General features: G+C 48.4%; 1 protein-coding gene, 1 long non-coding RNA gene and 1 pseudogene across 3 annotated transcripts in view; 2 read left to right on the forward strand and 1 right to left on the reverse strand.

Annotated features, from left to right (window-relative positions):
- Window positions 1-16882, forward strand: part of ABCC1 (ATP binding cassette subfamily C member 1 (ABCC1 blood group)) — a 118525-nt gene that overhangs the window by 48027 nt on the left and 53616 nt on the right. The window contains exons 8-12 of the mRNA XM_077141674.1: window positions 1061-1291; window positions 1886-2063; window positions 3349-3510; window positions 5936-6028; window positions 9161-9364. Of these exons, the coding sequence (XP_076997789.1) occupies window positions 1061-1291; window positions 1886-2063; window positions 3349-3510; window positions 5936-6028; window positions 9161-9364 (868 nt within the window). The remainder of the gene's footprint in view (window positions 1-1060; window positions 1292-1885; window positions 2064-3348; window positions 3511-5935; window positions 6029-9160; window positions 9365-16882) is intronic.
- LOC143667805 (Golgi-associated plant pathogenesis-related protein 1 pseudogene) lies at window positions 6185-9142 on the forward strand (annotated as a pseudogene).
- Window positions 12582-16514, reverse strand: LOC143667436 (uncharacterized). Of its 2 annotated transcripts, none has more exons than XR_013168040.1 (3): window positions 16375-16514; window positions 15364-15762; window positions 12582-14693 (listed from the first exon to the last, which is right to left on the reverse strand). It is a non-coding gene; the product is annotated as an uncharacterized LOC143667436 (long non-coding RNA). The 2 variants fall into 2 exon arrangements; XR_013168041.1 differs by having other exon boundaries at window positions 15364-16053.

The raw sequence follows: 16882 nt of genomic DNA on the forward strand, positions 1-16882 counted from the left end.
GCTTGTCTTTTTCTTATTGAGTTACAAGACTTCTTTGTATATTCTAGATGCAGGTCCCTTACCAGATTTTTGATTTGCAGCTATTTTCCCCATTCTGTAGGTTAGCATTTCCCTCTCTTGCTATTGTCTTTTGAAGTACAACGTTTTTTTTTTTTGTTTTTTTTTTGATGAAGTCCAGTTTATTTTTTCTTCTGTTGCTTATACTTTTGGTGGTGTATCTGAGAATCCCTTGCCAAATCCAAGGTCACAAAGATTTAGCCCTTACTTTCTTCTAAGGGTTTTGTTCTTTTAGCTCTTAATTTTAGGCCTTTGACCCATTTTGAGTTAATTTTCATATATGGTGTAAGATAAGAATCCAAGGCCATTATCTTGCATATGGTAACCAGTTGTCCCAGAGCTGTTGAAAAAAACTATTCTTTTCCTGTTGAATCATCACAATACCCTTGTAGGTAATCAGTTGATTTATTTCTGGACCCTCAGTTCTCTTCTGCTTGTTTCTGTGTCTATCCTTATGCCAATACTACACTTTGTAGTAAAAGTTTTTAAATCAGTAAGTGTGAGACCTTCAACTTTGTTGTTTTTTTTCAGGATTATTTTGGCTCTTCTAGGTCCTTTAAGTCTCCATGTGAATTTTAGGATTAGCTTGTCAATTTGTACAAAGTGAGCTGGGATTCTGCTAGGGATTGCATTCAATCTATAAATTGATTTGGGACCGACAGTTTTCTAGGCCTTCTGTGTTAAGCTCTTCAGTATATTAACTCATTTAAAGTCTTCATACCAGTCCCATGACTGTGTGAAGGCTTTTATCCCCATTGCACAGATGAGGAAAGTAAGGCCCAGAAAGGTTAAGGCACCTACCTAAAGTCACACAGCTGGCACTTGGCCAAGCAGGATTTGAATCTTTGGCTCCTGGGTCTGTATTAGTAAATGCTGTGCTAATCTGCCTATTTGGGGTGACTTGTTTCCTTGGGTATGCCTTCCCCAAAGAGGGGGTTCTCTGACCCTCTCCCATGGGCACGGGCTGAGCTCCCACAGCTGCCTCACACCCCTTTTGTTTCAGGCACCCTGTGAAGATCGTGTACCCCTCCAAGGACCCTGCCAAGCCGAAAGGGGGTTCCAAGGTGGATGTGAACGAGGAGGCGGAGGCTCTGATTGTCAGGTCGCCCCAGAAGGAGCGGGACCCGTCCCTGTTTAAGGTGCTATACAAGACCTTCGGGCCCTACTTCCTGATGAGCTTCTTATTTAAGGCTCTGCACGACCTGATGATGTTCGCTGGCCCGGAGATCCTAAAGTAAGATATCTTCCCTCCCAGCTGGGCTCCTCTGCATCCTTGGTGTACCTTTTCCCCTGTAGCTCCTGCTCAGGTTTGTGCAGGTGCTGTGCTTCATGCGTCTGAACTCAAGCCACTGGTTGCAAGGAACAGAAACCCACGGGGCTCCTAAAGTGACAGTGGGGAGGAAGGGAGGACTGTCGGGGGAAGTGGAGAGCCAGGAAGCACATCATGCTGAGTGAGATACTGGAGAGTCAGAAAGGAGGTAGCCCCTCTCTCTGTCTCTCTCTCTGGGGCCATGCGTTCTCTCCTTCCCACCTTCCCTCAGTCCTCTAGAGTCTCTCTTCGGTTACCCGTGGGGTCCTAGGAACCTACTAACCATGAGAGCAGTCCTGTGCCAAGGGCCTGAGGCAGCAACACTCTGTTGTGAACTGCGTGGGCCACCTGCACAGTCGGGTCACCTCTGGGGCCTTGTTTTTCCATCTGTATCGTGGAAGCTGTGACACCTGTCTCCCCTGGCTCAGGAGACCGTGCAAATAAATGCGTGTTGAAGGCCTTTCCCTCCTCTGTGCGCTGCTGTCAGGTCATCTGTGCTCCGTCCTCGCTCCCTCGCAGGTTGCTTATCAACTTCGTGAACGACACGCAGGCCCCAGACTGGCAGGGCTACTTCTACACGGCGCTCCTGTTCATCAGCGCCTGCCTGCAGACCCTGGTGCTGCACCAGTACTTCCACATCTGCTTCGTCAGCGGCATGAGGATCAAGAGCGCCGTCATTGGGGCCGTCTACCGGAAGGTGGGGGTGCCGAGCCGCGGTGCCACCCCACAGCTAGTGCAGGCAGCCTCGTCCTCCGCCTTGGCTTGGCCTCTAGGGGACCAGTGGGGGGGGGGGTTACTGCCTGCTTCTGGAGCAGTATAAGGGGGGGTTGACCTTAGTGGCCATGATGCCAGGAGAGTGGCCGTCAGGCCTTGCTCCGCAGTGGAGCTGATCTCCAGGGTCCATGTGCAGTGTCTGCAAGCCCCCTCGTCGACAGTGGGTCATTGAGCTTCTTAGGTGGGAGATGCGGGTTCACTGTTTTGCTGTTAACATTTTGCATTTGGGCATGTTCTTTACTCTCGGTTTAAACCAAGCGGGTGGTATGTTTCCCTTGGATGACAGAGTCCTTAAGTAGCCTTTGTGCACATCCAGTTTTAAAGGCACCAAATTACCTTCTCGGTCCCGTCATTCATCAGCCTCCTGGGCAAGGACACTGCCTGGTCCCCTAGGCTGGGAGAGACTTTCTCCCAGGTATTCAGGGAACTAGACTGGACCAGTGGCTCTCTACCTTGTCTGCACATTAGAATCACCTGGTAGAGGCAAGGGGCTTAGGAAATTCCTGATGCCCCGACTGTACTCCAGACCAGTTAAACTGGACTGTCTGAATGTGTGATCTGGGCATCGGTATTTTTAAAACGTCCCCCAGTGACAGTATGTGGCCACAATTTGAGAACCAGTGGCTTAGACCGGTGGTTCTCAACTGGGTGATTTTTTTTCCCAGGGGACATTTGGCAGTGTCTGGAGGCATTTTTAGTTGTCACAGCTTGGTGGGAGAAGGGTGTGCTTCTGGCATTCAGGGGGTGGAGCCCAGGGATGCCGCTCACCATTTTACAGTGCCTAAACAGTGCCCCCCACCAGACAGTGCTCCAGCCCCAAATGTCAGCAGTGCTGAATTTGAGAGACCCTGGCCTTGAACTCTGCTGTTTCATTGTGATCTGGGGACCTGTTAGAAATGCAGATGCTTGGGCCTGCCGAGTCAGAACCAGCTGCCCTGTGCAGACATGAAAGCAGGCCGAGCCCTGGTTCAGATGGCTTCTGGGCCCTTTCCGAAGTACTTACCGTGGGGAGGCAGTCACCGTGGTTGATGAGAACCTGGGCTCAGTGGTAAGGTGGACGGGCTGGGGAGACAGCAGCTGGGAGTGGGAGAGGGAAGAGATGGGCGTCCTACTGCCTGGGAGCAGTGTCCTTTGAGCAAGCTTCAAGGGAGGCTTCAGAGCCCCGAGCTGGCCCCGCTCAGCCCCTTTCCCTCTTCTCTGTCCCGCAGGCCCTGGTGATCACCAATGCAGCCAGGAAATCCTCCACGGTTGGGGAGATTGTCAACCTCATGTCCGTGGACGCGCAGAGGTTCATGGACTTGGCCACGTACATTAACATGATCTGGTCGGCTCCTCTGCAAGTCGTCCTCGCCCTCTACCTCCTGTGGCTGGTGTGTGTTTGCCGTCGTCCCCGTGGGTGGGGGCGTGGGTGTCGGAGACCAGAGCACTTGTCGCTCACTGCGTTTCTTTTTTTTTTTTCTCCCGCCGCCATGCCCCGCCATGCCCCTCGCGCACCGCAGCTGCTGCGACGGCGAGCTGAGCACCTCGTGTGGCAAGGCCGTTTCATACATTTTTAAGTGTACAATTCAGGGGTCTTCATTACTTTCTTTAAAAAATATTTTTATTATAAGCAACCCACAAATGTTCTTGACATGGTGTACAGTCAGTGGCTCACAATATCATCACATGCTTGTGCATTCATCACAATGATCATTTTTTTGAACACTGGCTTCTCTCCAAAAGAAAGAAAAAGGAAAAACCCATACGTGCCATACCCCTTACCCCGCCCTCTCATTGACCACTAGTATTTCAGTCTACTCGTGTTATTTTAACCTTTGTTCCCCCTATAATTGGTTTATTTCTTATCCATATTTTTTATTCGTCTGTCCATACCGTAGGTAAAAGGAGCATCGGACACAAGGTTTTCACAGTCACACTCACTGCATTTCTTGCTGTTATTCTACATTTTAGTTTCCAGCCATTTCCTGGGTATTTTATTTCTTCCCTGAGATGTCCTACTTTCTGTCTTTGAGGGCACGGGATGTGTTTGCTTCTCTTTCTTCTTGGCAGTGTGTGTCATTAGAAAGCCTACGACGTACACATCATGTTTCTTTCTCCCTGTCTTCCCCAACTCTGGCTGATCTCATTTCATTCACTAGACCCTAATTTCATAGATCAAAAGTCTCTCCATTGCAGGGGATAAAAATCCAACCTAGAATAGCCCAAGCAGATAAAGCGAGTTTTCGGGGTGCGCGTGACTTGAAAAGTTCAGAGACACTGGCTTCAAGCCTGGATGGATCTAGGAGTCAACGCCACATTAAAAGAACTTGGTCTCATGCTCTCTTTCTCCATCTCTGAGCCCTGTTTCTCTCTGAGTTGGCTGCCTTTTCAGGTGGGATTTCCCCAGCTGGCTTCCATGGCTTTAGACTTATATCCTCTCCATAGATTGCGGTTCCGGGGAACAGAAGAGGCGCCGTCCCTCTTTGCCCCAACCCGAGTCCCACGGAGGACTCTGCTTGGCTCGCCACAGTCCAGGTCACATCCTTAAACCCATCACTGATTGGCCAGTCTGGGTCGCTTGCCCCCTCCCATTGTGGAAGAGGTGGGGGTGTTGTGATTGACAGCCCCTCCTGATGGGGTGGAGCAGTTCCCAGATGAAAAAGGTGACGCTCACACATGCTCAGGACGTGGCACACACCTTGGTGTTTCCTGCCTCTGAGCCTTTGCATGTGCCTTTCCCCCCACCGGAAATTCCCTCCCCGCCCATCCTTTGAGGCCTGTGCCAGATGCTCTTCCCACTGTTTTTTTCCCCCCTCTCAATTAGATGGACTTCCTCCCTTTTTTTGAATCCCAGTAACTTCAGTGTGGGAACTCATCTGATTTTACCTTTTCAAATAGTTCTTTGCATGCTTTCTGTACTGCCTCCTCACCTGTTACCAGGTGGGCTCCCTGGGAGGAGCACATCTTACTGAGTTTCATGTCCTCTGCAAGTGCAGTCCCAGCAGTGGGACCTGCAGCATATTGGGTTCACAGCCAATTATCTGCTCATTCTATTGTAGTTTATATTCTTTAGTTAAATATGTATGGAGCAGAACATGAATAAGTATGAAGCATGTCTGATAATGAAGCTTTGAAAAAAATGCCAGAATTTAAATATTGAAATAAGTATCTTTTCAGGCAGACGTTTTTGGGATGTCCACTTCCACAGACGGTATCGCCATGGCTGAAAAAATTTTTGGAGCACTTTTAGAATTGCCTTCAGGAATGGTCTATGAACTGTTAAGAAAATTGTTTTAGAGCCAGGGTTGCTTGACCTTGGCACTACTGATGTTTTGGGCTGGGTAGTTCTTTGTTGTGGAGCCTGTTCTGTGCATTATGAGATATTTAGCAGTGCTGGGTCCCCGGCCTCTCTCTGCCTGCTAGATGCTAATAGCAAACCTCAGTTCGATGATCAAAAATGTCTCCAGGTATTTCCAGGTGCCTCCTAGGTATCCCAGGTTGAGAAACTACTGTTTTAGTCCAAAAATAGGGTTTCTCTGTTTGACCAAAAACACGCACACACTGAGGATGTGGGCTCTGGAATCAGACTGGCTGGCTTCAAATGCCCCCTCCTCCATTAGCCAGCTCTGGGACCTTGGACAAGTCACTTAGTGTCTCTGCAAAGTCTCAATTTCCTGTGCCTGGCTAGAAGTAATGGCAACTGGCCCGAATTTCTGTGGCCGATCCGGTGTCAGTTGGGTCAGCTCAGGGAGCCTGATGAAGAAGCTTGTTCTCTACTGGCTCCTGTGTGATGAGGTCTCTCCTTTGCTTCTTTAGAACCTGGGCCCCTCCATCCTTGCTGGCCTGGCTGTGATGATCCTCATGGTTCCCCTAAATGCGGTGATGGCCATGAAGACCAAGACCTACCAGGTGGGCCGTCTGTCCCGGGTGGGCTGTCTGTCCCGGGTGGGCCGTCTGTCCCGGGTGGGCCGCCTTCCACATGGGCCTCAGCAGATTTCAGTCTGCCCAAGCCTCTGGCCCTTGGACCAATTGAAATCACCCAGAAGGAACTTTAACCAAAACCCGATGCCAGGCCCCTCCCACAGAGACTCTGGTTTGCTTAGTGTGGGTGGGGCCTGGGCATCGGGCCTTTTGGAAGCTTCCCATGAGTCTACGGGGCAGCCAGGATTGAGCCCTGCTAAGTGAGAGCGTCTGTGTGCCCCCAGCAGAGCCCTCGCTTCCCACTGAATTCATTCATTCATGTGTGTCTTTCTAAGAGTTGGGTAAAAATCACCCCGTACCTTTTTCTCTCTTAGGCGCTTACCTTAGGCTAGGCCCTGTGTTAACGCTTTGCTTTTAGAAGCTTTTTTGGACTTTTTATAAAGTCTGGAGGGGACCGAAGAGGGAGCGCAGTCGAAGCCACAGTCCAAGCCGCAGCAGGAGCTGAGGGACACGCCAAGCCAGCCTTGGGCAGGTCACCTTCTAAGCAGTTTAATAATGAGGTCCTGAAGTCCCTCAGTGAGTACCAGCGGCAGCATGGCCTCTCCCCACTGACGCTTTGCACGAAGCTCAACCAGAGGGCCCAGCAGTGTTCCGAGGCCCTGACCAGCACAAGGACACACACACAGCCCAGTTGTGGCTAACCTGGCCTGGACATCTTACAATCAGACAGGAAAAGAGGTGGCTGATAGATGGTACAGTGAAATCAAGAATTACAACATCCAGCAGCCTGGCTTCACCTTGGGGATTAGACTCTTCCCATGCATGGTGTAGAAAAATACAAAGACGGGGATATAAAGGCATCTGCAAGTGACAGGAGCTCATTTGTGGTGGCCAGATACTTCCCAACAGGGAATGTTGTCAGTCAGGGCTTCTTTGAAGAAAATGTCTTGCCTCCAAAGAAGTAATTTATCAAATGTAATGGGAAGGTGGCAGACTTAGGAACATGAATATCGAGTGCACAGAACAACATCCAGCTGTCTGTCTGTCCCTGTGGGTGTATGTACTTGTATGTGTGATGTGAGCATCTCTTGCACACGCACTTGGATATGCAATTCTGTGTCAACTCATTCTTATCAAAAGATATGCATATGCAGCATTTACCTTGATAGTTACCTAGACCACAATTATTTGGGTTTTGGGGGGAAAAAAATCCATTTTTAATTTTTGGTTTTTTATTAAAAAAAGCAAACAACTTTTTCTTATAATCTCACATCCCGGAGATTATAACTATTTGTAATGGTGAGATGTGAAGTTGATTTTATGTGATCGTCATGCATTATAATCTACTTTTGGTAGACACGTGAGAGTCTGAAACTCTCATTTATAAGTGACATGTGAGACAGCTTTAAACACGAAAATATACAGCAGCTTCCGTCGGAAACATGGAAGAGGCAGGGCCTCCATTTCACAGAATTTTTAGAATTTCTCAGTTGTAGGACATGCTGTCATCCTGCATGCCTCCTGGAATTCTCTGATGGGATTGCCAAAGAGCAAATGAGGGAGAAAAATAGAGCTTTACTTCCTTGCCAAAAAAAAAGTCATGGACTGAGTGTCTTCTCATTCTAAAAAAGTTCAGGTAATAAAAAGGATACAGATTAAACAGAGGATGTCCTCTTCCCTATCCTGTCAACTGAACAAGTTGAAGTGAATCCTTCTGGAACTTTCTATGCGTATATGTAGCGATCTGATCACATAGTTCAGTTTGGTGTATATGCATATGTTTGTTTGGTTTTGTTAGTATATATATATATGTTTTACTCAAACAGGCCTGTTCGGCAGCACAGCTTTGTCTTTTTACACCATGTATTGGGACTTTTGTGTGTCATGCCAGCTAGTCTGACTTCATTTTCTTGAATTGGTGCTAATGCCCCATCATAGAGTCGGGCGCTCATTTATTCCTCCATTCCCCTGCTGACGGGTATTTACGATGTGCCTGCCGATCCCTTGGCTGCGTGGATTGCACCATCTGGGAGATGAATTCCAGGCGTGGTCCTGGGAAACAACAGGCCTTATCAGGTGGGGTGGGAAGGAATGGGGGAGAGACAAGGGAGGGAGCTGGGCCCATGCTGCTGTCAGCCTCCTGACCTCACTACTCTACCTCCGTGTCAAGTGGTATCAAGTTTCTGCACCTGTGACCCAGGAAGGACCTGGCGATGGGGCAGTGAGGTGATTGTGTGAAAAATGCTCAGAAAAGTGCCTGGCCGAAGGAACGCCAGGTGATAACTAAAAATATTGTGGGCACCTGCCAGTCAGAACCAGTGCCTTATGGTTCAGAGATGTCTCAATCACATTCTGATTGAAAATTAATAAAGAACGTAAGAAAGAAGAAGAAAAAAGGGACAATAATCTCACCCATGTGTTTGGATCACAGAATGGAGTTCTTGCCCCTTCTTCCCTGGAAACCAGAAGGGTTTGCCTGGCCTCTCTTCTCTTACTTCTAATCTAACATGATTCAAAGCAAACATTTTTTCCTTGATAAAGGACTCTAGTGAAGTGGGCTCAGGGCGAAAGTTACAGATCATGGAAATTGCAGGGTCAGTGTTCCCACCACTTGGGAACACCTGTTTGTAATTGATGGGGTCTTGGGGTGCTGGTGCCCCATCTTCTGTGAGAGAGCCCACGGGCTGGAAGTGAGACCCCCACAATGCGGGGTGTGGCCGTCCTCCCCAGGTGATGTGTGTCTGTCCTTTTCCATGTGGTGTGTAACTCCTTCCCATGTGGTGTGTGACCATCCTTTCTAGGCAGTGTGTGTGTCTTTTTCCATGCAGTGTGTGACTGTCCTTTCCAGGTAGTGTGTGACTATCCTTCCCATGCAGTGTGTGACTGTCCTCCCCATGCAGTGTGTGACTGTCCTCCCCATGCAGCCTGTGACCTTCCTCCCCAGGTGGTGTGTAGCCATCCTTCCCACATGGTGCGTGGCCGTGCTCCCCAGGTGGTGTGTGGCTGTCCTCCCCAGGTGGTGTGTGGCCGTGCTCCCCAGGTGGTGTGTGGCTGTCCCCCCCCCAGGTGGTGCGTGATTGTCCTCCCCACACAGTGTGTGACCGTCCCTTCTCTTTGAAGGTGGCCCACATGAAAAGCAAAGACAATCGAATCAAGCTGATGAATGAAATCCTCAACGGGATCAAAGTGCTCAAGCTGTACGCTTGGGAGCTGGCGTTCCAGGAGAAGGTGCTGGCCATCAGGCAGGAGGAGCTGAAGGTGCTGAAGAAGTCTGCCTACCTGGCTGCAGTGGGGACCTTCACCTGGGTCTGCACGCCTTTCCTGGTGAGCGAAGCTGGACTTCTCCTGGCCGGCGTTGTTTGATGTGCTTGTTTGTTTTCACAGTTAGATACTTTCAAGAGGCCACTCTCCCAGCAAGGCCTTCCCCGACCATCCCCCCCTTTATTTTACTCTCGGCACTTAGCACCGTCCAGCCCACATTGACTCAAAGTAGCAGTTCAGCAACGGTTTGGTGGCGGTTCACTCTAAGATGAGGAGTTGGTATCAGAATGTAAACCAGGGTGCCCGGCTTCCTTCCTTGAGTAAGTCTTGCTAAGGAAAAGGAAATGTCAGCTGGACTGAACCGCGAGCTTGGTGCCAGCTCCTTATTCCCTCGCCAGCTGAACACAGGCTGTAGATTGGCAAGTGATCCACGGGTCACGCTTTGAGCAGCACTGCCAAGCACGTACTGAAATTTATTTACTTATTTTGTTTGTGGTCAGTCCTAGAATGCCAGCTGCAGGAGGACAGAGGTTTTTGTCTTTCTTATCCATTTCTGTAGCCTCGGTGCTGCAACCCAAGGAACATTCTCTTTCCCTCCTTCTAGTCCTCTAGTACCACTCCTTTAAAATGACAGTCTTAGTGTATATTTTTGGAAACAAGAAATGTTTCTGCATATAGATGTTTTAAAGTATATTTTAATATATTCTAATGGGGTCACGTATCCATACTGTTCTATAGCTTTTTTGTTTTGTTTTGTTCTTGGTTCATCTATTCAGATCTACGCCATTCTTTTTTTGTCCCCCCTTCATTCATTTTAATGATGCATGCTTGACCAGTGCATGGCAGTGCCGTAGTTTACTTAACCCATCTCCCACTCCTGGCCATTTAGGTTAGTTCTTGATCTTGGCTGTCACGAAGCATGCTTACTGAGCCTTCTGATACGTGTGTCTTGGAGTACCTGAGTGTGCTCTCTCTCAGCTGGCTGGCTTTGGAAAGTTCAAAGACAGCAGTCATTTTATAAAGCTGGCCCCAAACCAGGATACCTTATAAAGATAGAATGTGGAAATCCTCTGAGCACAGGTGATAATAATTAAGAACGGTTCAGTACGACTTGAGATCATGCCCTGTGTTCTGTTTTTGTCTTTGGATTATTATGTCCTTTTAAAAATGTGCCGATAATGACTATTACATCTTACGTATGTTGGCAAATATATATGCTCCGTGGAAGTCGTCATGAATTAAGATCACATATTTTCATTAATACGAAACTTTTCTATTAGACCGTGTTCCACTTTGTTCACTTCCTCTGCTTAAGTTGCTGGCAGAGGAGACGGCTGTCTTTTCAGCATTTGTGGACGTGCACTCGTCCTGACACTAGATTTGTATTAGGCTTGGCTTAATGGCTCGCGCATTCTGAACCTGTGCTCATAGTGGTTCTCAGACAGGCGTCAGAATCACCCTGAGGACTTGTTAAAACACAGCTTGCTGGGCCCCACCCAGAGTTTCAGGTTCAGTGAGTCGGGTGGGTTCCCGGGATCCTGCTTTTAGAACCACTCGAGTAACTCCTCTGTACTCAAAGTGTGACTTGCAGAATCTACATTGCCATCAGCTGGCAGAAGCTCAGACCTCCTGCCAGGTGACATGAATCAGAACCTGTATTTTAGCAGCTTCCCAAGTGGTTCACATGCACAATAAAGTTCGAAAAGCACTTAGGGAGAAGGAAAAGTTAGCAAACTTTCCTGTAAAGGTCCAGATATAAACATTTTAGACTTCCTGGGCCATGTGATCCCTGCCACATCTCCTCAACTCTGACATTAGTGCAGAAGCAGCCATCGATTATACGGAAATTGAATGGGTATGACTGTGTATAAACATTTAAATTTCACTAGCTTTCCTGTGTCATAAAATATCATTCTAATTTTAATTTTTTTCCCATTTAAAAATGTAAAATCCATTCTGAGCTCACGGGGCCATACACAGACAGGTTGGGGACTGTATCAGGACCACAGGCCCTCGTTTGTTGGCCCCTGGCTGAGTGGGATGCAGTGCTGTTCTCAGGACACCTGCTGCCAACCCACGGGTGACCTTAAACCCAGTCATTTCACTGCCGTAGCTCTGGTTTTCCTCATATGAAAAATGAAGGGGTCAGGCCACTGGGATGTCAAATTCGGGGCCTGTCATGGCAGACAACCCATGATCAGTTACGGTGTTCTTTTCCACTGAGTTTTGTTCAAGCAGCACTCCAGGTGCCCACTGTCAGATTTGCTGGAGTTGGCACAAAAAAATGACATCTCCTCGCTGTTCTGGGACTCTGTGTTCCCTAAGATCCTTCCAGCTCAAATGCCCCATCGTTCTGGACTGAAAGGTTAAGCCGTGCATTCTTTTCACACTCCAGTCTTCCTAAATTTCCCTGCGGCTTGAAAAAGCATCTTTATTTTTCAAAAGCAAAAGTAATATAAGACGGAGTGGTAGTTCTATAGAGTGTTTTTTTTTTTTAACTATTATTTTTCTTTAAACTATTAAGTAATCTGTCCCTATTCAATATGGCGCATAAACGTTCTGTTTTGTGTATGTGGTACATTACAGTAAAAAAATGTGAAGTAATACATTCGTATGGTAAAAATAATTAAAACAGTTTTCCCTGCCTCAGGTCTACTGACAATTGGGGCTGAGTTGTTCTCTATCCTGAGCATTATAGGATATTGAGCAGCATCCCTGGCCTGTGCCTACCAGATACTAAGTTGTGTCCCTCCCCTAGTTGTGACTATCAGAAGTGCCTCCAGATGTGACCAAAGGTCCCCTGAGAGGCCTGAAATCATGCTAAGCTGAGAAGCACATGTCTATAGGGAAAGGCACTGACTCCTTCCCTTCCCACGTGCTGGTCACCAGTTTCCCTCCCCATGCCAATTGCTTTTGTGTATTTCCAGCGAGAGAGTCTACCTATACCCAGCACCGTCGTGAATATACATAACAACTGTAATTATGCTTATATATCTCTTTATTTTACTTTTGCTTAAATGATGGCATATCATTCAGAAACCCAAGTATGCTGAATTGCATTGTTTTATAGGAAAAGGTCCACAACCAAAGAGGGCAGGAGACAGGGTTTGGTTTCCCAGCTGTGTCACATTTAGGAGAGGAAGAAAAGTTTTTCTGTAGCCCTTTATTCTGCACACTAGAGCCTTTGTGAAAACCTAGTTTCCAGGTGTTCACCTGGATGTGCTGGCCCTTTATGAATGTCCTACTCTGGAAAGCAAAGATGCTTAAGAGTGGGGCCAGCTTTCCTTGACCTCCTGAATTTGCTGCTTAGCTTTGGGTGGGAAGGGCAGGGAGGCATTGGGCTTCCAGAGACAGAGCCATTTGAGCTGTTTGGCATGAAACAGATGAACCCGGGTGTCAGTTGGAGACTGACTCTGGCCGAGACACCCAAGCATCTGACTACATTAGGATAAAATATGTGGTCTTTGAGTCCCTTGCGGAGGTGCTTGCATATTCTTTCCACTGGCGAATTCCTGCGCTTCAAAGATGATGAGGTGTTTACCCAGCGGTAGGTGTGATGGAAGGCAGAGGCCAGGGGAGGTCGGACAAGAGTGAGGTTGCCATCGTGGGACTGATGGACCGTTTTTTATGAAATACCAAGCCTGGCATTTATCATGCACACTTAATGCTTTTTCCAAAAATAGTATCACCAGGCAGCCGTCAATATTTAGCATTTTCTGTCTCGGAATGCTTGCGAGCTCATTGCCTTTTGTTCACCTTGTGTCTCCCTTCTTGAGAATGATCGTTATCCCATGCAGTTGGTAATTATCTGTTGTGCAGTTTTCTGCTGACCAGATTATCAGGTTCCATGGGGACATGAGTTTTGCCATTTCATGCTTGTATCCTGAGAACATACGAAACTTGGCCAACTATGTAGACTCAGTAAGTGTATGTAGAAGGAATGACTAAGTGAAGAATGAAAAACTGAAATAAACTGTATTAGCCTGGAGCTGTCTTACAAGTAACAGAAACCTAACTCAAATGGCTAGAATGAAAAAAGAAATGACTTTTGACTCACAAATTTAAAAGTCTAGGAAGGTGTTTATTTTATTTTATTTTTTCGGTGGTGGAGGGGAGGTGGTGCATGGTCTGGGAAGGCTTTTTTTTTTTTTTTTTTTTTAAAGCATGGCTGGGGGTTCAGGCCTGGCTGGATCCAGGTATCACAGAGATGATGGTGGGAGTAACTGCCTTTCTGTTTTCAAGTCTGCTTTCTCCATGGTGGTTTCTTTGTCAAATAGGTGCTCGCCATGTGACGGAGGTGACTGACAGAGGTTCCAGGCATTCATCTTGGCACCTCGTCTGTAACCCCTGTGGGCAGAGAACCCCACCCTCCCAGTGGGAGTTCCTGCAGAAGTGTGAGATGGGGGATTGAGTCTGACCAGTTGTGGTTATCCCTGGACCAGGTGCTAGGGCCAGGGAAATGAGGTGCTTGGACTGGCCAGGCCTGGGGCATGCGCCTTCTGTTGGAGCTTTGGGAGGTAGCGGGGAGGTAGCTGTGGCTAAAGCCCACAGACTGAGATTGGGAGAGGTTGAGTTCCCCAAAGGAAAACTGGGGTATTAGAGTGAGAAACTGTGGAATGGCTAATGGATGGATGTTGGGCCAGTGGAACTAGCAGGTGTTTGCATAGAGAAGTAGGTTTCTGGGAGGAATGGACCGGAGTGGATGGCCCATTTGTTTAACGTCACATTTCCCAGTGGAGGCTCCGTTGGCACTTTGAATAGGACAGTTGTTCTTGACTTCATGCAAAGAAATTTTGTACCCTTGGCCCTCACTGGTTACAAGGCATTAGCAACCCCCAGATCCCCAGCTACCTGCTGCCCCAGGCTGTGTGACAACCCCAAACACTTCCAGACGCTCCCATACACCCTGTGTTAGTGATCCTAGGTAAAACCCGTATATCCCACTAGATCATGCGTCTCAGGTTTGTGGAACTGTCTCATTCCCCAGCACACAGAGCCTGGCACACAGTTGGTGCTCACTTAATAACTGATGCATAAATGAATGACCTCCATCCACTTCCTGGGGGAGCAAGGACTGTAGATCTTCCCAGGGACAGTTATGGGTGACCTGTGCTGCCGGCAGCCATTTCTTCAGCTGGGCCTCTGGGCCCCAGGAGCTGTACAGTCTGCGGGTGAGAGGCTGAGACCTGGTGTCCCCACTTCTGTAGGGGCACCTCTGACTGTGTGCTCTTCCGCCCTTGGGGAAGTCCGTCTGTCCATCCATCCATCCATCCATCCATCCGCCAAACCTTTGCTGAGTATCTCCCATGATCCAGGTAGTGTTCTGGGCACTGAGAATAGAGCAGCAAACACGATAACAAAAATCCCCGTCTTCATGGAACACTCATTCAAACTGGGAGCGACAGACGATAAACAATCAACATGATAAAGAAATGAATCATATAGGATGCTAAACCAACCTAAGCGTTGTAGATAAACACAGATTCAGCTCAGAGGAATAGGGAAGGCTTGCAGTTTTAGTTAGGAGGGTTGATGGCCTTTCTGGGGTGACATTCAAGCAGAGACCTGAAGGAGGTGAGGGAATGAGACAGGGCAGAAGCCAGGTAGAGGGGAAGGTAAGTGCAAAGGCCCTGAGGCAGCACTGTGCCCATCTGTCTATAGGAGGGATAATCACAGCAGCCACTGGGCTGGAACAGAGGGAGCGAGGGGGAAAGCAGTGAAAGAGGAGGCCTGGCAGGTTACAGAGAAGGGATGTATTCAAATCAGGTGGGCCTGGGGTCCGAGTCTAGACTTTGACTTCTACACTGAATACAATAGGTTGACTTTGGAAAAACTTTTTTTTTTTAATTTGTTGTTTTCATTGAGATATAACTCACTATTTTGAACTATATAATTCAGTGGTTTATAGTCTATTCACCAGGTTGTACAGCCATCACCACTATCTGACTTATAACATTTCCATCTCCCAAAAAGAAACCTCACACCCATTAGCAGTCTCCCCCCATCCTCTCCTCCTCCTGGCCCCTGGAGACTACTAATCTACTTCCTGTCTGTGGCTTTACCTGTGGTGGACATTCCATATAGATGGAATCATATGTGGCTTTCTCAGTCTGGCTTATTTCACTGATGTCTTCTGGGTTCCTCCATGTTGTAGCGTGTGTCCCTACTTCTTTCCTTTTTATGACTGAGTGATAGTCCATGGCATGGATATATTTTGAGAGTTTTCGGTAAAGAATGTCTTTGGATAAGAAAGCCGGTGCATTAGTGCTGCTCAGATGAAGAAAGCCACTCTCTGTGGGTTTTCTGGAATCTTTATCAGTGGCCTTTCGCATGCCCCACCTCCCCCTGGAAAGTTTCTTTGCCTTGCCCCAGGGTCATCTTGCTCGCTGATGCTCGTTGAGTCAGGAAAGGAACCAGCTCTTCTTCCCAGTCTCTTGCTCTTGGGACCATGTCTGTGGATTCTTGGGAAGAGCACACCGAGGAGTTAGGGCTGAGTCCTGTTACAGGAAGTCTTCTCCAGCTGCGGTGTGTTGAGTCTTACTGCACGCCAGGGGCTGTGCCACCTGTTGCACGGAGCAGATCGCGTGTCACCGTCCCCGCTTTAATCGATGGGAAAACAGAGGCTCAGAGTGGAGAGGAGACACAGCCAGGGCCACACTGCTGACAGCCAGCAGAGCTTACGATTTTAATTTTTGACGCTGGGCCACCTCCCGGTAGGAAACAAGTGATGCAGCTGAGCTCCTGAAGACACCCTGGGCAGGGTCACACCAGAGGCAGGGCTCAGAGCTCTGGACTGCTCCACAGTCTAGCCTGAGCTTGAAAAGGCAGGGATTCAGGCAGTTTATTTCCCCCAGGGGCAACTGCAGATGGATTTGGGATCACGGGGCCAAATGTCCTTTAGCCAGGGACTGAGGTTTTCCAGATTGCTATGCTCTCGTGTCCCCTACGCTCCTGTGGCATACATGTGGTTAATCTCTCCTGGGACACCTGGGACCGCCCTCATCCCCGGTGGCAAGGACACGGCTCCCTGACCCAGCCCCTCTGGGGCCGTGGAAATCCTATTTTCCACTTACCTCCCTCCTAAGAAGCCTGGCTCCGAGTTATTCCCGGGAGAGGGAAGTGGTTGACTCCGGGTACGAGGGTATGATGCTGCATCTCAAACAATCAAAATGAAGTTCAGGTCCGCCCAGGACTTAACACAGCCTGGCTTTGTTTGTGGAGAAGGGAGTGGCCTCCAGGGAAACGTGGCCTGTTTGCTTTTCTTGGGCTTTTTTTTTTTTAATTGTCCCTCCCCTCGGGGCATAAAGTCATATACCTTAGGAGTTGGCAGGAACTTTAAACTGTGGCGTTAATCCTCCACCCTCACCCCCTCGCTTTACAGACAGAACAACTGAGGGAACTGGCCCAAAGTCTCCTTCATTCATTCACGGCAGTGTTTTGTGACCACCGATTATGTGCCAGGGCTGGTTGTAAGTGCCAGAGTCACAGCTGTGTTCAAAACAGCGTCCCCCTGCCTTCGTGGAGTTGACGCTTCGATGTGGGGCACAGGCTGTCGGTGTCAGGGAGTGACGGATGCCAGGA

Source organism: Tamandua tetradactyla, chromosome 23, assembly GCF_023851605.1.
Source record: "Tamandua tetradactyla isolate mTamTet1 chromosome 23, mTamTet1.pri, whole genome shotgun sequence".
Taxonomy (NCBI): Eukaryota; Metazoa; Chordata; class Mammalia; order Pilosa; family Myrmecophagidae; genus Tamandua; species Tamandua tetradactyla.